Source organism: Triturus cristatus, chromosome 9 (genome assembly GCF_964204655.1).
Source record: "Triturus cristatus chromosome 9, aTriCri1.1, whole genome shotgun sequence".
NCBI classification, from domain to species: domain Eukaryota; kingdom Metazoa; phylum Chordata; class Amphibia; order Caudata; family Salamandridae; genus Triturus; species Triturus cristatus.
In genome coordinates this window covers 25,583,511-25,602,107 of record NC_140592.1, presented here as the reverse complement: position 1 = coordinate 25,602,107, position 18,597 = coordinate 25,583,511, and the positions used below count along the sequence as shown (strand labels likewise).

At 48.6% G+C, this 18,597-nt stretch overlaps 1 protein-coding gene across 2 annotated transcripts in view; it reads right to left on the bottom strand.

The window, feature by feature from the left end:
- Nucleotides 1–18,597, bottom strand: part of TTLL3 (tubulin tyrosine ligase like 3) — a 191,990-nt gene that overhangs the window by 133,148 nt on the left and 40,245 nt on the right. Inside the window, exons 2-3 of one of the 2 annotated variants that reach the window (XM_085624279.1) lie at nucleotides 17,123–17,235; nucleotides 2,570–2,675 (exon numbers count right to left, since the gene is read on the bottom strand). In XM_085624279.1, the coding sequence (XP_085480405.1) occupies nucleotides 2,570–2,675; nucleotides 17,123–17,143 (127 nt within the window). In that variant the 5' untranslated portion in view covers nucleotides 17,144–17,235. The remainder of the gene's footprint in view (nucleotides 1–2,569; nucleotides 2,676–17,122; nucleotides 17,236–18,597) is intronic. The other variant, XM_085624280.1, reaches the window with a different exon arrangement.

Genomic DNA, 18,597 nt, shown 5'->3' with positions numbered 1-18,597 from the left:
AAATGATACCAGCCCACCTGTAGCGAGGAAATTGTATTTGCAGTGGAGATATGGTACCTTACCTATTAGAGCTCTTACGAGTAAATGGTCCCCGCTCTCCCCAAAAAATTGTCCTGGTTGCGCTTTCGATCAGGAAAATGAACTGCATATACTATTTTTTTGCCCTGCTTATCAAAAGTTTAGAAGGTGCTGGATTGTTCCTCTGTGCAAAAATGTGGGCTTTACGCATTGTATGCAAGCTTATTGAATTTTGAAAACAGACTTAACTACTGTAATAGTTTTTGCCGTGTCATCATCTTTGGCAGCTATGTGGAGGAAAAGAAGGATCTGTGATAACCTTGTTTGAAACTATATCCTTCCATTATAGTTTCATAGTTGCCATGAGGAGATTCCCTAAACTTTAGATTGTATGGAGGTATAATGTATTGATTACCATTATTGGCATGTCCCATGGGCGCTCCTATTTGTTTTTGTAATAACTGTTTTATGTATATTTGCACTAATTTTTTTTTTTCTATAATGCTTAATTGTAAGGATTCTTTTATGACAAATGTCGAAATAAAGAAAGATGATGATGATGATAAATGTTGATATTGTGGAGTAGAGGACAAAGGCGACCAGGATAAGATGGAACCCTGGGGGACTCCGCAAGCGACGGCGACCCTCTGAGACCTCGAGGGACTCATGTGAACGAGTTGATGTCGATTGGAGAGGCCGGAGGAAAAGGAATGAAGGATGTCACCAGTGAGCCCCAATCAATAGCAAGATTGAAATATATAGGGTTATAAGGATATGGCAAGTTAATGAGGAATTCACTTATAAGGCTATGGAACCCCATATGGCTGGGGATGGGGGGGGGTTTATTTCTCAAAATACATGTTCAGGCTACTATCCTTCCATCGGAAAGCTTAGGTTGTTGCCATGTTGCTCCTTCTAAGAATGAGTATGGTTGTAAACATGTATAATGCAAACACAGTAGTGGAAAATTAAACACCTCAATAGACAGGCTGCAAAAATGTATTGCATGTATTTTAATGTAATCACATTCAGAAATAGCTCATACGTGTGGTCACATGCAGAGAAATACTGCTTTCATGTCATGAGTATAACTCTACAAAAAGAAACTTGCAAAGATAGTTAATTTCAGGGAAACATTCCAGGAGGGCTGAAAAGCTGGTTCTCGTTTTCATTCTGTAAAGAGTGCTTTTAATTCTGCTCTGGGGCTTCTGTTTAGCACGGTCTGCGGACCCTGCAGCAGATATTGTGATGTCACAACATTAACTGTAATAAGGCATCACAGTTGGCTAAGTGCATTATTTTCTTATTACAGGTGGCGAGTGATTTCACAACGAGACAGTAATAAGACAATTAGAGAGAGTATTTTAAACATCTATTCTGCTGCTTCTCTGTATTATTAAAAAGAAACAAAGTAATGCCCAGGGAGGTTATTCATGATTAGATCGACAGGGAGCCACAGGAAGGGCTGAAGCCCCCCATCCCCTCCTTCCCGTCTGCCCCGCGGGATCCCGCTTGCCATATTCCTGTTTGCTTGTCACTTTGGTGGACACTTTTGTCAAAATGTCTTCCTCAGACACAGCTGGAGTTCTTGTGTCAAACAGTGATGCAGAACTGACCACCATGTAATGGCGAGTCGCCCATCAGTGCCTTTCGTTTGTCTGAAACAGCTCCACGCCCTAAGATCAGTGTCCATGAGGCGTGGGGAGGTTTCTTCTTTTCTTCTGTGTGACGACCATCGGTCACTTTTCCTGCCTGGCCCCATGATGGCTTGCATGGAGGTCCAGGTAGGACGCGTGTGTTGGCGGGCCTTGCATAAATAAGACAAGCCTTTTGACCTGTTGCCCCAGTGGCCCAGTACCAGACTGGCCTCTGGGTCGGTCATAGGTTTCTAATTGCAATCAGTTGAGGCTCCACTTTGTAAAACCCAGCAGCTCCCCACCTCTAAATAAAGGGAGAGGGCTGTGTGTCCGCTGCATCTCTGCCTCCAGCTCCAAGAATCCCAAAATGACCCCACAAGTATCTGGAGTCATCATGAGTCTCCCAGGCCTGCAGGACCTACCCCTTTTGGTTCTCTTTGGCGCTCCTGCTGGCTTAGTCGGGCTGGTTTACTTACCTTCTTGTTGGTCCTCTCACTGAAGGACTCTGGTCGCCTTGAACAGCCAGCCAGTGTGCCTCGCATCAGCTGTGACTGAAGGGTGGGCGAGTACAGATCAGCCGCTGACCAAAATATAGCAAATTTGGGAAATCTAGCTATACCTGGTGACACTTTTTACCTACCATCACCCTTACCATCGCATTTGTAATAGAAAATATTCTAATGAGCCAGTAGCTTCCAGGAGTAGGAATAATAAGGCCACTGAAGGTAGCCACCCCAGCCCAACAGACTCAAGTAATATTGAGTTTAACTGAGTCAAGGAATGCCACTCCCAATAGACTGATGTAAGTAAGACAAGCCTTGAGTTAATATCACATCGTAGCAAGCAGCACTTACTCCTGAGCCGCGACGCCCCTCCCACTCTTCCCAGATAGCACCGAGCACCAGAGGTCTCACCCTGAGGCGCTTCTGTTTCTGCTTCTGCGCCGTCCATGATGTCTACGGGTCCTTGAGCACTTTGAGGCCTGTCGTTCGGCTCTTCAGCTTCCAAGTCTGTGTCAGGCTATGGGACAGAAAGACAGAGAATGTCTCATCTTCTTATCTATGAGGGAGATGCCGGTGAGGACAGAGCGCCTAGAAAATAACATGAACTCACATATTCTTCGATTCCATATAAGGTATGGCAGTCTAACTTTCTTCAGACATTCTAGCTGCTTGATCTTCAGGTAGGGACCCATCCCCAGTCTGACTTTACTGGATACATAGGGTGCCAGACTGACTTCAGGTCAGGACATCTACGCCTTCCCAGGCTGTCCACGTTCATAATATGTTTTTTGCCATACTGGGGCAAGTTACTCACCATGGTACTGTCTGTGCTCATAGTCCGTCACCCACAGCTACCTCTTACAAGTGGTATGTCCAAATCAGGTGGGTAAAGGAATGGGGCCAGTGCTTAAATTGTAAAAACAAAGGTGCCAGGGCCCTCGTCAGGCGCCCTCTACAGCTTGTATCACCCATTGCCCCCACCAGCGCTGCCAAAGTCAGCACCAACACAACTACTAACCCTCACACCCTACAAGTGTGACACCTCAGATTTATCAAGGCCGCCCGAAGCTATGAGAATAAATTGGCAGCAGGTTTTAGGCATTTTAATGTATATTTAATTAATAAACAACTGCTGTTCTTCTCACACCATGTGGCAGCTGTCAATCTAGCCAATCATAGCAGTCCAAACATAAGGGAAGCCCAAGGGCATGGATGCTGACAAATCATGCTTAGGGCCCACCCCTTACATCACGATTGGTTCTTTCTCTCCAATCCCTTTCCGCTTTCTTTAGGTCTCCCAGACAGATCTGTAGGAAACCGGCCAATTGTATTCAAGAGTCATAAGGTGCGCTTTAAGTCCTTCCCTCGCTCATCATTCAATAGCTTTCACTACTCCTGATTGGATGGTTTTCACCCGTATCCTTGTGTTTACCCACCCAAGAAGGAGCATTTCAGACTCACCGTGTTTTGATTGGCTGAGTTGTATCCTTCCACTGCAGATGTCAGAACCTTGCACTGGAGTGCATGAGGGGCTATTTTCTCTCCATCTCTCGGTTTCTGCCTTCAGTCCCCCCGCTTTTCCACCCCACTCTGTTTCTTAAAAGAATGAGCTCCCTCCATGCCCACTTCCCTCCATCGATGTAGATTCACCACACAATGCCAGGGGTAGCTCAAGTGACATCACAAGTAATTTTACCCCAATGACATCACAGGAAATGTCGTCAAAAGACCATTGATCTTTTGTCACCCTCTCTTCAGCTATCTGTTTCTCCTCGCAGTCCCTTTTAATTATCTCTCATGTCAATCTTTCGGACCTGTTGCTGTCTGTCTCACTCCTCTTGTCTCCTCAATCGTTTTTCTCACTAATCTCTCTACAATATCTCCCATACCTTCCCCTCTCTCACCTGATTTTCTCAACTGTTCACTCTCTTTTTCATTTCTCATTCACCAATTTTCCACCTTTCTTACTCCTTTGTTGGTCTTTTTATCACCTGTCTCTGTCTCAATATCAGCTCCATATCCATCACCTTAACTTCTGCCTCAGTTTTGTTTGCTAACTTGTCCCCGTCTTCTTTCATCTCTTTCTCTTCCTGTCTCTCCTGTATTTCACTCAGACATATGTTCACACAAACATATGTCTGAGTGAAAAACAGATATAACCGAGAGGACAAAAATGTAAACAAGGTTCACTAGAGCTTTGTTTAGTTTCTGTTTCTGACACTGCCCTTACCACCACAGAGGTTAGAAGTCGCAAAGACAGTGCAACCACTGGCGAGCCCCGAATGACATTAATTCCCCCACCCTCGTATCCGTCATCCACTGCATCCGCAGGCGATAACATTTAAATGGCTTTAAAGCATAGTTTTTCTTCAGGTCTAGTTCAAGATGGCCAATTGAACACATGCATTGTGCACATCTGGCCGTCCGGACACATGCATTGTGCACATCTGGCTGGCCAAACACATGCATTGTGCACATCTGGCCACCCAAACACATGCATTGTGCACATCTGGCCACCCAAACACATGCATTGTGCACATCTGGGGGAAAAGCACCTGCAAAACCTGTAGATTTGCAACCTGGTGTCACAAGGGCATCCCGTTGGCTTTGCAAATGCTTGTCTAATCTGACAGAGAATGACGAGCAGATTACCTTGATGATGGGAGGGCTGTTGAGGATTATGGGGTGGGGGTCACAATTTAGAGTGACATGTACTTGTTCCTATGTTCCTTCTGCCTAAATTTGGAAATATTACAAGGAGCACGAAAAACGGGAGACAGGAATCAAATTCCCAAGGATTTAGTCAATGATGGGTCTTAGCCGGGTCTAGTCAGCCAGGTCATCAGCTCTGCAGTTTACAGTCCACTATTGGAGGAGCCCACGAGCCTGTCTTGTACGTCACACCCATAAGAATGTGCTTAGGAACTGCTCTAGTGCTGCATTGGTCCTAACCATATGAACAGATGTTGCTTGAGAAAGACATTCATGCTCAGAGTAATATTCATTATTGAAGGGAAACTTTACACCCGACAATAGAGGCCTTTGAAGTCTCCTTCCCAGCGTTATGGACTTCATTAGTTATAAAGAATTTGTGATAGGAATAAAAGCATTTTACACAAACATCTGGATTTCAGAGGATCCTTTCCATCTGCAATGATAAGACTGCATCATGCTCCTAAGAGTCTTGCTAAATGATTCCACCAACTCATTACTCTACAGATGTCATGTGGTGGCAGCTTTCTCCCACAACTCTCCTGTAAGAGGAGATGAAGTTTGTTCCCCAGTCTGAAATCACAGTCTTGGGGAATCCAGCCCTTGAAAAGATCCCTGTTGTGTCTTTGCAACTACCTCGGTGGTAACCTCTGAGTACCTGGTGTCATGATCCACCACAAGCAAGATGTAATTGTTGTCTGTTGCTGAGGGGGTCAAATGGACCAAAAATGTCAATGCCCACCTGCTTGAATTACACACCTATTACTGCATCTACACCAATGGTGACATGATCTAACCTCCTGACCGACCACTCATTTGGCAAAAGCCGGACAGGTTGTACAGAACCTCTATATGTCTAGGGGCATACATGTCCAGAGTCCACCCTTTCCTAGGTCTTTTTGCTGCCCAATTGACCCACTAATGGAACCCCATGAGCCAATAGTGCCATAACCTTCTGACACACCAATAATGGAGTCTCGGGGAAACAACATAAGGCACATTTGGGGGGACACTTTGGGTGTGTCTGGGAAAGACCTGCGCCAAGAGGCTAAGAGAGTCTGACATATAGCGCTACATCTTTGGGATCCTACAATGGTTCCCTCTGCAGAGTCCATCACTGTTTCTCCCCTTTTGCCCAGTCTCTCTCACTATTCCGTATCAAATTCCACAAGGGTCTTCGTATCCTTGTTCCTGTGAGACCATCAGTGTCTCTCCAAACACTGATCCCTCAACTGCACTAAGAACAGGGTTACAAGGTTTATTCCCAACAGCCCTGTATCTGCCACACCAATATGCAGGCAATGCTGCTAAAGCTGAACTTATTGTCGTATTCAAGAAAGTTAGAACAGGAACCTACAGGCCCTTCAACACTTACCGCCAATTGTCAGATGCTATTCAGGGGGCCGCAGGACAGGCAGGGCCTTCTGGGCCATAGCCATGGTGGTTGGGGTTGTCTGCCTCTGGCATCCCGGAGCTACTTGTACTACTTGCTTTATTGGTTTGCTCTCCGAACTGGGCTAAGTACTCCAGTGAGGGTACAGACTGTGATCTCCCCAACCAAAAAAGCAATTATTCCTTGTTCAGCCCAATGCTTGTCTTACTTACGCACTTCCATGTTGCAGCAAATTGAAATAATGCACACAGTAATGCTGATTACGCTGCAGAGTTCTACAGTGTACACTACGTGGTCCTAGCCCAGTTCTACAGTTCTCACGCTGTCTACGAGGATCTACAAGCCATAAAAGTAAGTCATGTCCATGAATCAGCACTGGTGCAAGCTCAAAATTATGCTTGGTTGGGCCTCGACTCGGTTTGATTATCCATAGGTCAGTATCTGGAGCAAAAATAGTTCACACTGACAGTTGCGGAGGGAAACACAGTGCTGAAGGGCGAATGGTGGATTTTCAACTCTTCTTGCAGCAGAAGCCACCTTCAAGGGCCCAGAACTGATATTGGCACCACTTAGCAGGTCGGAACTCCCAGTGGAGGCGTTCAGGGCTGCAGACGAAGTCTTTGATGGCCCTGAGACTTCTTAACAGGAGGCAAGCACACACAAGCCCTTGGAGGATCTTCTCAAGCAGGAAAGCAAATCAAAAGTCCAGTCCTTAGTCTCTCCAAGACAGACGCAGCAACTGCAGGCCAACCCAACAAAGCAAACACAGCAAAGGGGCAGTACTCCTCCTGACAGCGCTTCAGCTCATCCTCATGGCAAAGTCTCCTCTTGATCCAGAAGTGATCTAAAAGTCTAGGGTTACTGGTCCAATACTTATACCCATTTTGGCCTTTGAAGTAGGCATATTTCAAAGGATAGTCTTTGTAGTGCACAGATCCTGCCTTGCCCTGTCCTGGCTACAGACACCCTACAGAGGAGGTGGAGACAATACTGTGAGAGGCCAGGCACAGCCCTATTCAGGTGTCAGTGACAACTCCTCCCACCACTCTAACTGAGGAAGTCACATCAGCCTGGTGATGAGCTATCAGGCTATGCGAGGTACACCTCAGCTCCCTTTGTGTGACTGTCCAGAGTGAATGCACAAATAGCCCAACTGTCAGTCTAAACCAGACATGGATTCCACAGGCAGGCAGAGGCACAGGATGGTAAAGCAAAAAAAATGCCCACTTTCTAAAAGTGGCATTTTCAAACACACAGTTTAAAAACCAACTACAGTAGAATATATATTTTTAAATTCTGAGTTCAGGGAGCCCAAACTCCAAATTTCTCTCCCTTCCCAAATGAAAGTTACATTTGTAATATGTCACAAGGCAGCTCCAATGATACCTATGGGAGAGATAGGCCTTGCAATAGTAAAAAAACAAAATTAGCAGTATTTAACTATCAGGACATGTCACACACACCTCCACATGTCCTACCTTTCACAAACACTGCGCCCTGCCCATGGGGCTACCCTGAGTCTACCTTAGGGATGCCTTACATATAGAACAAGCATTGGCATAGCCAATAGGTCTCGCCTTTGGGACCTTATAAGTGTTTAGCCATGCAGCAGTTGTGTAACTTGATACTTATAAGGTCCAAAAAGCGAGACCTATTGGCTAAGCAAAGCGGCCGTGTGGCTGTGAAAGTGAAAGCGATCACGATCAAACATCAAAGCGGCCGAAAGTGAAAGTAATCGCGGTAAAACGCAGCGCGCGCGCCCGCGCACATGCACTGTAGCTCTAGGCTGGCCTCGTAGCACTTTTTGGAGCCCTCTCAATAAGTCTCGCCAGACCAGCGCATGCGCTGGGACAGGGGAGACCTAAAAAGGGAAGGTTTGGGCCTGGCAAGTGGATGCACTTGCCAGGTCGACTTGGCAGTTTACAACTGCACTCACAGACACTGTAGTGGCAGGCCTAAGACAGGTTTGAAGGGTGACCCATGTGGGTGGCACAAGGAGTGCTGCAGGCCCACTAGTAGCTTTTGATTTACAGGCCCTGACACAGTCAGTGCACTTCACTAGGGACTTGCCAGTAAATCAAATATGCCAATCATGGATCACCAATCATAACAATCGTAATGTACACAGGGAGCACTTGCACTTTAGCACTGATCAGCAGTGGTAAAGTGCCCAGCAAAAACGAAGTGCAACACACAGTCAAAAACAGGTCAGAAGCAAAAGGACAGGGGGAAAACATGCCAAAGATGCCAGTTCCAACGGCCAGTCTCTCACTTTCAGGCCTCACGTTACCTGTTCGCTGAGTTGAAGTCCAGCAGGGAGATCAGTGGTGTGCACTTCAAGGTCGCACAATGGACACTTCAGCCAGCAGGAGCAGGATCGCAGGCACCCACCTCCCCTCAGATTTCGTGACTGGGGATTAACATCACAGCGGGTGTTGCCAGTGGTCATGCATCTTTGGCAGATACAGTCTCCAGGGTGGCAAGGGGTCCTCTCCTGCGGAGATGCTGTCAGGCTTCTCTGGACTCAGCACATTGTGGGCAGCCACAGAACAGAGGCCCCTGGTCATGTCACGGTGATACCGGACGGAGATCCCTCACAGCTCCGGTCGGCACTGGTTATATTTCCAGTAACATCCAGTCACCTTTAGTAACAAGTCTGCCCCGCTGTGTGCTGCATACTTTCGAAACACGGATGGGATTCTCCTTCTAGACAGTCTCTCCCCTGCAGGACCATACACAAACCTTCCCTCTCTAAGCAGGCAGACAGGCTTCTAGGTGTTAGGCAGAGCCCCAGCCCTCCAGCTTTAGTGCAGACTTCAGATGATGTTCACTCACCTCTGAAAGACTGGCTGTCAGATGGACAACAGCTCTGGATTATAGAAACTCTTTGTGAACTCAACCGAACACGCCCATCCTTGGTTAAGAATAACTTGGAACCATGTGGGGTCGATTGGGTTCTACCTTTACAAAGATTTTCCAGACAGGCCCTGTTGATCTGGTTTGGGGTCTCCCTTTTCAATGTGTGGACACAGCCTTGGTTCAAGGTGATGTCTCTCACAGCAGGTGGGGACAGTGCATGCTCCAAGCAGGAGTAGGCAGATCATCAGCAGAATGGAATGTGAAGTGTCTGCACACGGCTGTCATCACACATTCAGAAGTAGCAATCAGGGAAAGACAAAGGGACAGGCCCTACCTAGAAATGTTCCTACATCTAAAAACTGCTGACTCACCCTCATCCCGCTACCATAGAACATATGGCAGCGCTCAAGAAGAAGTAATCAGCAACCCCCTGATAAAAGTTCCTTTTAGGTTTTCTAAGGGTAGCCCCGCCTCCAGCCCCCAACACTTCAGTGTCTGGGTTCCAACCTTCAATTATAAGAAGGAAGAAAACACAAGCCTGCCGTCTGGGGAAGCTATACTTCGACCTCCATCCTGTGTCGCATCAAACCAGGGACAATACACAATGGATCCTGCTGGTCCCAGCCACCATACGCTCACCACAACACAGAGGTTTACTACCAACCAAACCACACAAGCACAAACACACTTCACATGCCCACAGGATACCCGGACAAGGGTCTAGGTGTTGTGCATAAGTGGATATTTAAACAAGTGAGGCCAGTAGGCCCCACAGTTTACCTGAACCATATAAAAGGTCTATTTACCTCTACAAGCCCTGAAATCTAGGGGCATATTTTTGTGGGTTTTGCATCGCCCTTGTGCCATGCAAGGGGGTGCAAACCCTAAGTAAGATCTATCCAGCCAAGCAAGGCCACTTTGAGTAGTCCAGAATGGCTTGCTAAATCCAGAGCAACACAGCGCAGTGCAAATCGAGTGTTGCATTACTTTGCCCTGGAAGGCGTTCCATGGGTGGAGCATGGGTGTTCCCACACATCCACCCATGGATTTTGGCACATTCCCAGATTTACCAACACTGGTAAACCTGGGAATGCGTCAAAATGACACGACTCCCCAGGTGAGGTGTAACGAGGATAAATGTCTTTATTTCTCCTCGTTACTTCCTCTTTCTATGCGTGCTTCATTCTGCAGCACACATTGATAGAGCAAAAAAGCCTCTCAGGATTGTTTTTGTGCAGGGAGGTGTTCCTTCCTGCACAAAAGCAATCCTGTCAACAACGCAGGCACAAGGATGCCTGCACTGGTGCAAGGATGCCTGCACTGGTGCTAGGCAGCACATTCTGCACCATCTCTGGCAAAAGACAAGAATGTGCCGTATATTGATAAGTTTGGTGCATTTCTGCGCTTTCCCTATCATGCAGCACGGCAAGGTGCCTTGTGCTGCTCTGTGTGATTACTTCATAAATATGGCCCCTAGTGACCTGCCACCGCTGCTTTCTGTCAAGAACCCACAGTATGGACAGTAGCCCTGTATCAGGATAGAAGGCACAGCTGATGTGCCCCATCAGGTCACAGAACATGCTCTGGACCTCAGAATCATAAGGGGCAGGCCCAGGCCTCTGTGCGCACACCTGATAAGTGGATACGTTGGGCCAAAGAAAAAGTCAGGGTATCTAATCACATGGAGTCCGGTCCCTGAGGGCAGAGCTACACACCTGTTTACCAGTGCGCTTTACAAGACATATACATTTACATTTACATTTACCATGCAGGGAAGGGACATTGCCATCCTGACACTTTGCTCTCTGTCAGCTAGGTCTCCTGCTTACTTGTGTGGTTAGAGTTTTGTGCTCCTCCTTTCAACATGCTAAAACTGCTATACTCTTAATTCAGCACATTTAATTTATGCATATGTCCCTAGTATATGGTGCCAAGTGCACGAAGGGCCTGTACATTAAATGCAAACAATGGACTGCAGCACTCATTGTGCCATCAACTGCAGTGACACTGCAAAGGACGTCTCCAGGCCAACCGTTGTAGCCTGGCTGTGCAATTTTAAAGCTGCAAATTCAACTTATTAAAATAGCCCCTTTTAACAGGCCTAAACCTTCCTTTTAAATATTATTACGTGACCTCTGGTAGCCTCTATTAGCCATAAGGCAGGGTGCATTGTATTTAAAAGTAGAGCATGTCAAATTTTAATGTTAAACATATCCTTACAGTGAAAGAACCCTAAAAGCTATTTTTACTGTAGAATGATTGACTGTTCAGTAGGAAATCACTAGTATACAATATTAAGTTTTATAAATACTATCACTGCCTAGGAAACAGATATAAGTTTGATTTTTTGGACTTTTTGAAATATTTATTATGACGCTGATTCAGTGGTGGGGTTTGTAATAAATATTTTGGAAAGGTGACTTCTGGAAAGTTACTTTTGCCCTGCCTGAAGTCCCGGTTCGTTAAATCTGCATTTTTCTCTCCCTTTTCTGCCAGCCTATATTCAGTATTTCAATAGGCATGAATGAGGTGTGAACCTACTCCCGGGACAGAGAAAAGAGGCCTTGGGTCTGGGGAGGTGCTGACGTGTCCTTGACAGGATGACCTGTGGGCTGGGCCCAAGATCTTGATTAACTTCAAAGAGGCCTCCTCTGTCACAAGCAGATGTAGCTGCCACCCAGGCCTGCCCATTTCTCCCCACTGCCCCCAACCAGACAGGCCTTCAACACAGTGGGCCTCTTGTAGGCATCACAATGTAAGATCCTGCTTCAGTGTAAAGAGCTGCTTGGCAGGTCTGCTGGGGTTTTTCATATGTCATTTGGGGTGTAATTTAAAGAAGGGAAACAGAATGCCAAAACAATTTGTGTGTGTCCACTGTCTAGTTGCTGAAAGCTCAGCTTTGTTCTATCAGACTTGCGTCTCTGAGTTTGTTGGGGGTTGAGGGTAGAGGGAATATTCACAACTGGATGTTAGTGTTCAAGGTAGGAGGACTCTAGGATTACCATCGTAAACTCACCATCACCCACAGTCCTAAGAGCACACGTTTAGTGTGGCTGAAGGCTTTGGCCATCTTGGAAATGCCTAAAGTGGGTAGGGTTAGTCCGGGAACCTTTATCCCACTGGTTAAGGCGTCCCCAGGGGACATTCTCACCCACTGGAGTGCGCGAAGCATAAATGTGGCATCTCCAGGCACCTAGGTCAGAACACTCCTGGACCTGTGGACGACCAGAGAGGATTGAATCTGCTGTCTGAGACCCGGGAAAAGCCCTGAAGGACTGAATAAGCTCTCCCTCCTGTACTCGGGAAAAACAAGAGGACTCCAAGGGCCATTAGGTTGACATCCTGTTCAAGCTACAGGGATAGAACAAGCTCCAACAGGCCGTTCCCGCAGATGCCCAGTGGATGATTGACAGCTGGATCTGGACTGGACCCTGCGTGTCACCCCTCTCCCCCACCACCCAGTGAGTCTCTTAGTGCCGCTCCTAAGGTCCAGGGGGCTTTAAAAGTGTACTCAGTTGATGTATTGGGACTTAAGGGACTGAAGTCAGAAGAGAAAATCCTTGACCAGGACAAACCTGCTTAGTGTGTTCGACCTGCGCTCTATCGCTGTCAGTGACAAATTGTGCCTAGGTCTTGTCCTACCGTGACCATTGGCTATCATTGACACTTTGTGCTACTGGCGCTATTCCTACTTAAAACTTTAAAAAATCATACCGCCAGTGCCCCATATTGGATTTGTAGTCATTTTATGGCATTTTTTATCACATTTTATTATATTTTTCTAACTCATTTTGGGATTTTTATTGATCTGCATTTCAAGTTTAATATTGTGTTAGTACTACACACATACTTTACACATTGCCTCTAAGTTCAGTCTGTCTGTTGTGAGCCATCGCTACCAGGAGGTTGAGCTCAGGTTAATTTAGTGACTTCAAGTGTGCACCCAGACAAGGATTGTGGTCACTGTCCCAGGGAGGTGCCTAACCCCTCAATTAATACCCTTATTTCTTACAATGAGGCAGTTCCAGAGGGTGGAGTCTTGAGTGCGGAGGACTCTTCCATCATACTTGTTGAATTATTTGTTAGGAAGGTCAATTCTAGTTGTTTGACCTTAGGCATACCCCTGGCTTGACATAAGAGTTTGGATACGCTAGCTGGCACCGCTTGTGGACAATGCGTTATTGCTCATGACTGGAAGTCGGTTACACTTCAGCGGATGTGGTCTGTGTGACTCAGTCAGAAGAGTAGCTGTGTAGCGCAGGTCTGCACCCTATGCAGTGTAACGGTGGTCGTGGCCGGCTTCCCAGGGAAGATGAAGCTGCAAGAGTCTGCAAGGGACACATAACCCTACCCTCCCAGAGATTCTGCATGGACAGGAGTGGGTGACCCAATGGTACCGGCCTGTTAAATGGAAGACCAGTGGGGACAAGTAGGCGCATGGGCCTGTTGAACAGAGATGGGGTCAAAATTTATGTTCCAGTTTGCACACGTCAGTTCGTACACTCAATGTCTGCACCAGTATGTCCGACTGTTAGAAGGTGGTTCTGACACTCTGAGCCGCCCGGATTTTTCGCTTTTTGAGCACCTATTGTTGAGCTTTTACTGTGGGGGAGCCTCATAAGTTGGGACTCACCCACAGTGAATTCATGATGAAAGAGACTGCATGGGGATTTTACTGGTGTCCCCCTAGCTTGACTAGGCCGCTGCGCAGCAGCTGGAGTAAGGGGCACCGGGCTGGTTACATGTAGACACATGTGTACATGCGTGTGCACATGTGTACGGGCTGCGCGGGAGAGATTTCTGGCGTGCGCAGGCCAGGTGCAGATACAAAGTGAATAGTGTGGCAGGACTTATGCAGAATTGGGTGGTGACATGGAATAGGCTTTATACAGTGGGAAGAAACACGCCAGGGAAAGTCAGTGTGCTATACAGTGTTTACTCCATTATTCACGCACCAAGGTCCTTTGTAACCTATGTGCGAAGAAGTATTCTGCAGAGTCCAGAGTCATATTAGTACTGCTTTTGGGTCATCCAGAAATGTTATATTTCTCTGAGTCAGCCATAACCAGGGCCTGGCTGGGGGCTGACCTCAGCAGGCTGGATTAATGAGCTTTCTTCCAAGAGCTAAGGCCTCCTCTCCATGAAGGAAAGATGGGTGTAGCTACAGGCTAATCCATCAACAGCTATCACCTGGTGCCAGGCACCTAGCTGCACAAGGGAGAAGGCAGCTCTGGGTGGGAAGGGGCTTTCCGAGACCATGTGGCAGGAGACTCTGGACGACGCCATCTTGAACCAACCCAGAGGCCTGGGCAGAAAAGAGGGAGCAGGGGCAGAGAAGTGATGTGTCGCTGTGGGCAAACAGAGACTTCCTGCCGGCCCCCTCCTCAAATCTTTAAAAGAACTTGCACAGGAAGAGGAGCTCTCTCTGGTGTGGTTTGCTGCCCAGAGCCTGGTGCAAAAGACTGTTGGAAGGAGGAACCCACCGACTGTCCCAGGATCCTGAACAGAGCCAGGAGAAGAGACCAGGACCAGTGCGCAGAAGCAGGGGCCTCTGCGCAGGGAGAAAAGAGGCCCAGGAGGAGAGCCAGGTGAAAGGCTGGCACAGGGAGCCAGTTAAGGCAGCTCCCTGCTGAATCCACCCTCTGTGAGTCCCAGAGGGCGAAAGAGAGTGCTCCCAGTGGCTGGGGAGCGCCACCAGGAGCAAGAAGAGGCCAAAACCAGGAAGATCAGACGCCTGGGGGCTGAGATATGCCCCCCAGAAGGTAGGCGACCTTTGACCTGTGGCCAACCGACGACGAGGCGTATGGGGCTCCACCGCCAGGCCAAAGAATGCCCCCGGGGTGAGTCAGGTCCCAGGGGCTGCCCCCAGCAGAAGTGAAGCCGGGGAGCGCAAATGCCCTGCAGAGGGGCCAGGAGCCCACCCTGGCCCCCGCCGATGATGGAGGCGGGGGAGCACCATCGCGACCCCCCGCAAAGATAAGTTGATGAGCGACATCAAGCTCCCCGTGAAGAATGCCCCCATGGGGTGCCAGGAGCCCACCCTGGCCTCCACCGAAAAGGGAGACAGGAGAACGCCGTCGCACCGCCCTGGGCGTGGTGTGAGGGGCCCGGGATCCTAAAGATGGTAGCAGAGAGGAGGGGGGCGCTCCATCGCGCAACCCCCCCCCGTGAGGAAGCCAAGTCGGGGAGGTGAAGGTTACCGGGGGCCCGGGATCCCAACTCCGGGCCCCTCCTTCCCCGAAGCAAAGTCGGGGAGCGCCATCACGCTCCCCATGAAGTGAGGCCCAGGGGCCCAGGACCCCATCCCCGGGCCCCAAAGAGAAGAAGAGGATGAGGGGGGTGCCGCCGCACTCCCCGTGGTCCAGAAGAGCAGCGCGTCCTCCGTGTCTGCCCGCAGGAGAGGGCAGACCAGAACTGCGGTGCCGGCTCCCGCGGCAGCACGTGTGGGTGCTGGCCGGAAAGGGAGCCGGCGGGGGCAGCCGGGGGAGGGCTCCCCAGGCTGCCCTTCAACGGAAGGGCTACGCAGGGCTCCTGGGTGGGACCGGGACCCTGCAGAAGGAAGAGAAGGCACCAGAGGCCCAGGAGAGATCGGGCCCTCAAACCAAGGCCAGAGTAGCCAGGGGTGGGCTCCCCGAGCTGCGATAACTTACCTGGGGATCTGGGTGGGATCGGACCCTCCAACGAATGTCAAAGGCGGCCGGAGGCACACATCGCTGCTCTCCCAGACGCAGTGGGATAGCCGCTGCTATAATATGCAAGGGCTGGAAGAAGCGCCCCATAATGCTTTGCAGGCCCAGACGGCCTGCAGGAATATGCCAGTTTATTTTGCTGCATGTGGTGGCCCCAGGAGAATGGGGTCACCACAAAAGGTGTGCCAAGGTGCAGGGGGAGCTGCAGGAGCAACGCAGTCTCCCCCAGCCCGAAGAAGAAGAGTCCCTCCCTAAGTCTCATGGATACTCTAAAGAATAACCCCTCAAGGGCTCAGCTAGCATTGAATCACTCTCTCGGCTGGAACTTTTGTTCTACAGCTGGGGGTGTATTGAGAAGTGCACCGAGGGATGAAGAGTTGAGTTGGGGATGTCTGGAGAAGGGTATCCCCTGTAGGTGATGAGGTGTAAGTGCACCTGAACTGCATTTACTAAGGTTATTTCTTTTAGAGGGACTGAACGTCACATGTGTATTGTGAAGTACCTGTGTAAGGTGATGTCATAAGCCAAATGGGGTTATGTTGCTCGACATTCTTGCTAGGGTGTCTGGCTGTATATGCTTAATCCTGTGATTTCATCTGTGATGCCTTTAGGGGTTGTATTTGCGATGCAACAAATGTGATGCGTACTGTCGTTCTAAAGTGATGCTTAAACATGTATTCTTGCTGCTGCGCTTAGGTGAAGAACAATCCAGACTGTTAGCCCCTAAGATGTAGAGGTGTATCCTGTATGGTCAGTGGGAGATGCTCAGTCAGGATTATGTGTCACCAGGGCAGGTGTGCCTATTTTAAATGCTTGTTGAGGTAATGGGGTGAGTCGCCACTGGGATGGTGCCAGTGCGCAGGGCCCTCGCTCCACATTATATTCAACTAACTGCATTAGGGGGCAAGATGATGTGCATACATGGGAGTGGTGGTACTAGACCCCACCCCCCTGCGGGAGGGGTGGAGATGTTATGCAATGTAACAAAGTAATTCCAACAGCTTATGTATATTTGTAAATTGGTGCATAGTATTGAGTAGTGTAACTCAAAGTACAGACTGGACAATCAATTATTGAGTGTTATTTCTGCACACCTGCAAATGGCGATTACTAACCCACACCATCTCCCCTGAGTAAGCCTCAGACTGCTCTGAAACGCTACCCTCTGAGAGTCAGGCGCTACAATTGGGTGTTTGGTTCCCGGTGAAGGACAAATGTAGTCATGTTATTTGTGCGGGCTCACAGATACTGCCTCGTTTTCCAACACCGACACATTGCTAACGAGCATCCAAACACACTGTAAACTTTTACCTTGGTTTCCATGGTCACCATGGGTGATCACCTCAGGCAGCTATTGTCTGCTGTATAGAACCTATGACTTCCGCTGACCCGTCTGTCATGGTGACGAGAGATGGAGCAACCACCTGAGGGGAGAGAGAGGCAGAGAAGGTGAGTAAATGAAGGGAGACAGTGCAGACAGAGTGCATGGAGAGGTTGCAAGGATCGTGAGAGAGAGAGGGACACAGAGAGAGAGAGAGAGAGAGAGAGAGAGAGAGAAAGAGAGAGAGAGAGAAAGAGGGTGACCAGAGAAACGGAGAGAATCCACAAAGATGCGACAGGTAGTAAAATAAAGGAAAAGAGGCCTACAGACAGCTAGAGACACAGGGACAGAGAATGAGAGAACAGACACTGGAGGGAGAGAGAGAGAGAGAGAGAGAGAGAGAGAGAGAGAGTGAATGACCAGAGAAACAGGAGAGCATCCACAAAGATGCGACAGGTAGTAAAATAAAGGAAAAGAGGCCTACAGACAGCTAGAGACACAGCGGCAGAGAATTAGAGAACAGACACTGGAGAGAGAGCGAGCGAGAGAGAGAGAGAGGGTACTAACTGATATACCAAGCATTGGCAAAGCCAATAGGTCTCGCCTATACAGGAGCTATTGGCTTTGGTAATGTGTTTTTGCTATGTTGTACACCAGTGTAGTAGCTGTTCAGCATGGCGAAAAGTTAGTGGTATGGAGTGTCCAAGAGTGAAGTGTGGGTAGAGTGTTGTAGACTGGATTTGTTGGACTAGAGTGTCACAGGGTGGAGTAGGGGGAGTAGAGTTGTGTAGAGTTGAGTAGAGGGGAGTAGAGTTTTGTAGAGTTGAGTAGAGGGGAGTAGAGTTGAATGGTTCAGTGGCAGAGAGTGTCAGAGTGCAGTGTCATAGATTGCAGTGTCGAAGAGTGGAGTGGCATAGAGTGAGTGTGGTGGATAGGGTGGAGTGAGTTGGAGTGGATTGAAGTAGTGGGGTGGATTGGATTGGAGTAGATTAGGGTGCACTGAATTGGGATAGAATAGATTGGATTGGATTGAGTGGAGTGGGGTGGATTGCAGTGGAGTGGATTGCAGAGGGGTGGATTGGAGTGGGGAGGATTGCAGTAGGGTGGATTGAACTGGTGTGGGGTGGACTGGACTAGGGTGGGTTGGAGTGTGGTGGAATGGAGTGAGGTGGAATGGAGTCGGGTGGTATGGAGTGGAGTGAATTGGAGTGGGGTGAATTGGATTAGCATGTGGTGAGGTGTATTGGAGTAGATTGGATTGCAATGGGGTGGATTGGGTTTGGGTGAGGTGGATTGGATTGGATTGGGTGGGGAAAGGGGGAGGTAGGGTGGGGTGAGGTGCACTGGCATGGATTGGAGTAGGGCTGGATTTCGGTGTACTGCACGATAATCTGTTAAAGCATCATTTCAGAAATTACACATAGGAAGGAAACAGTGTCGCTTTGCAATTAAATACTCCTCATCT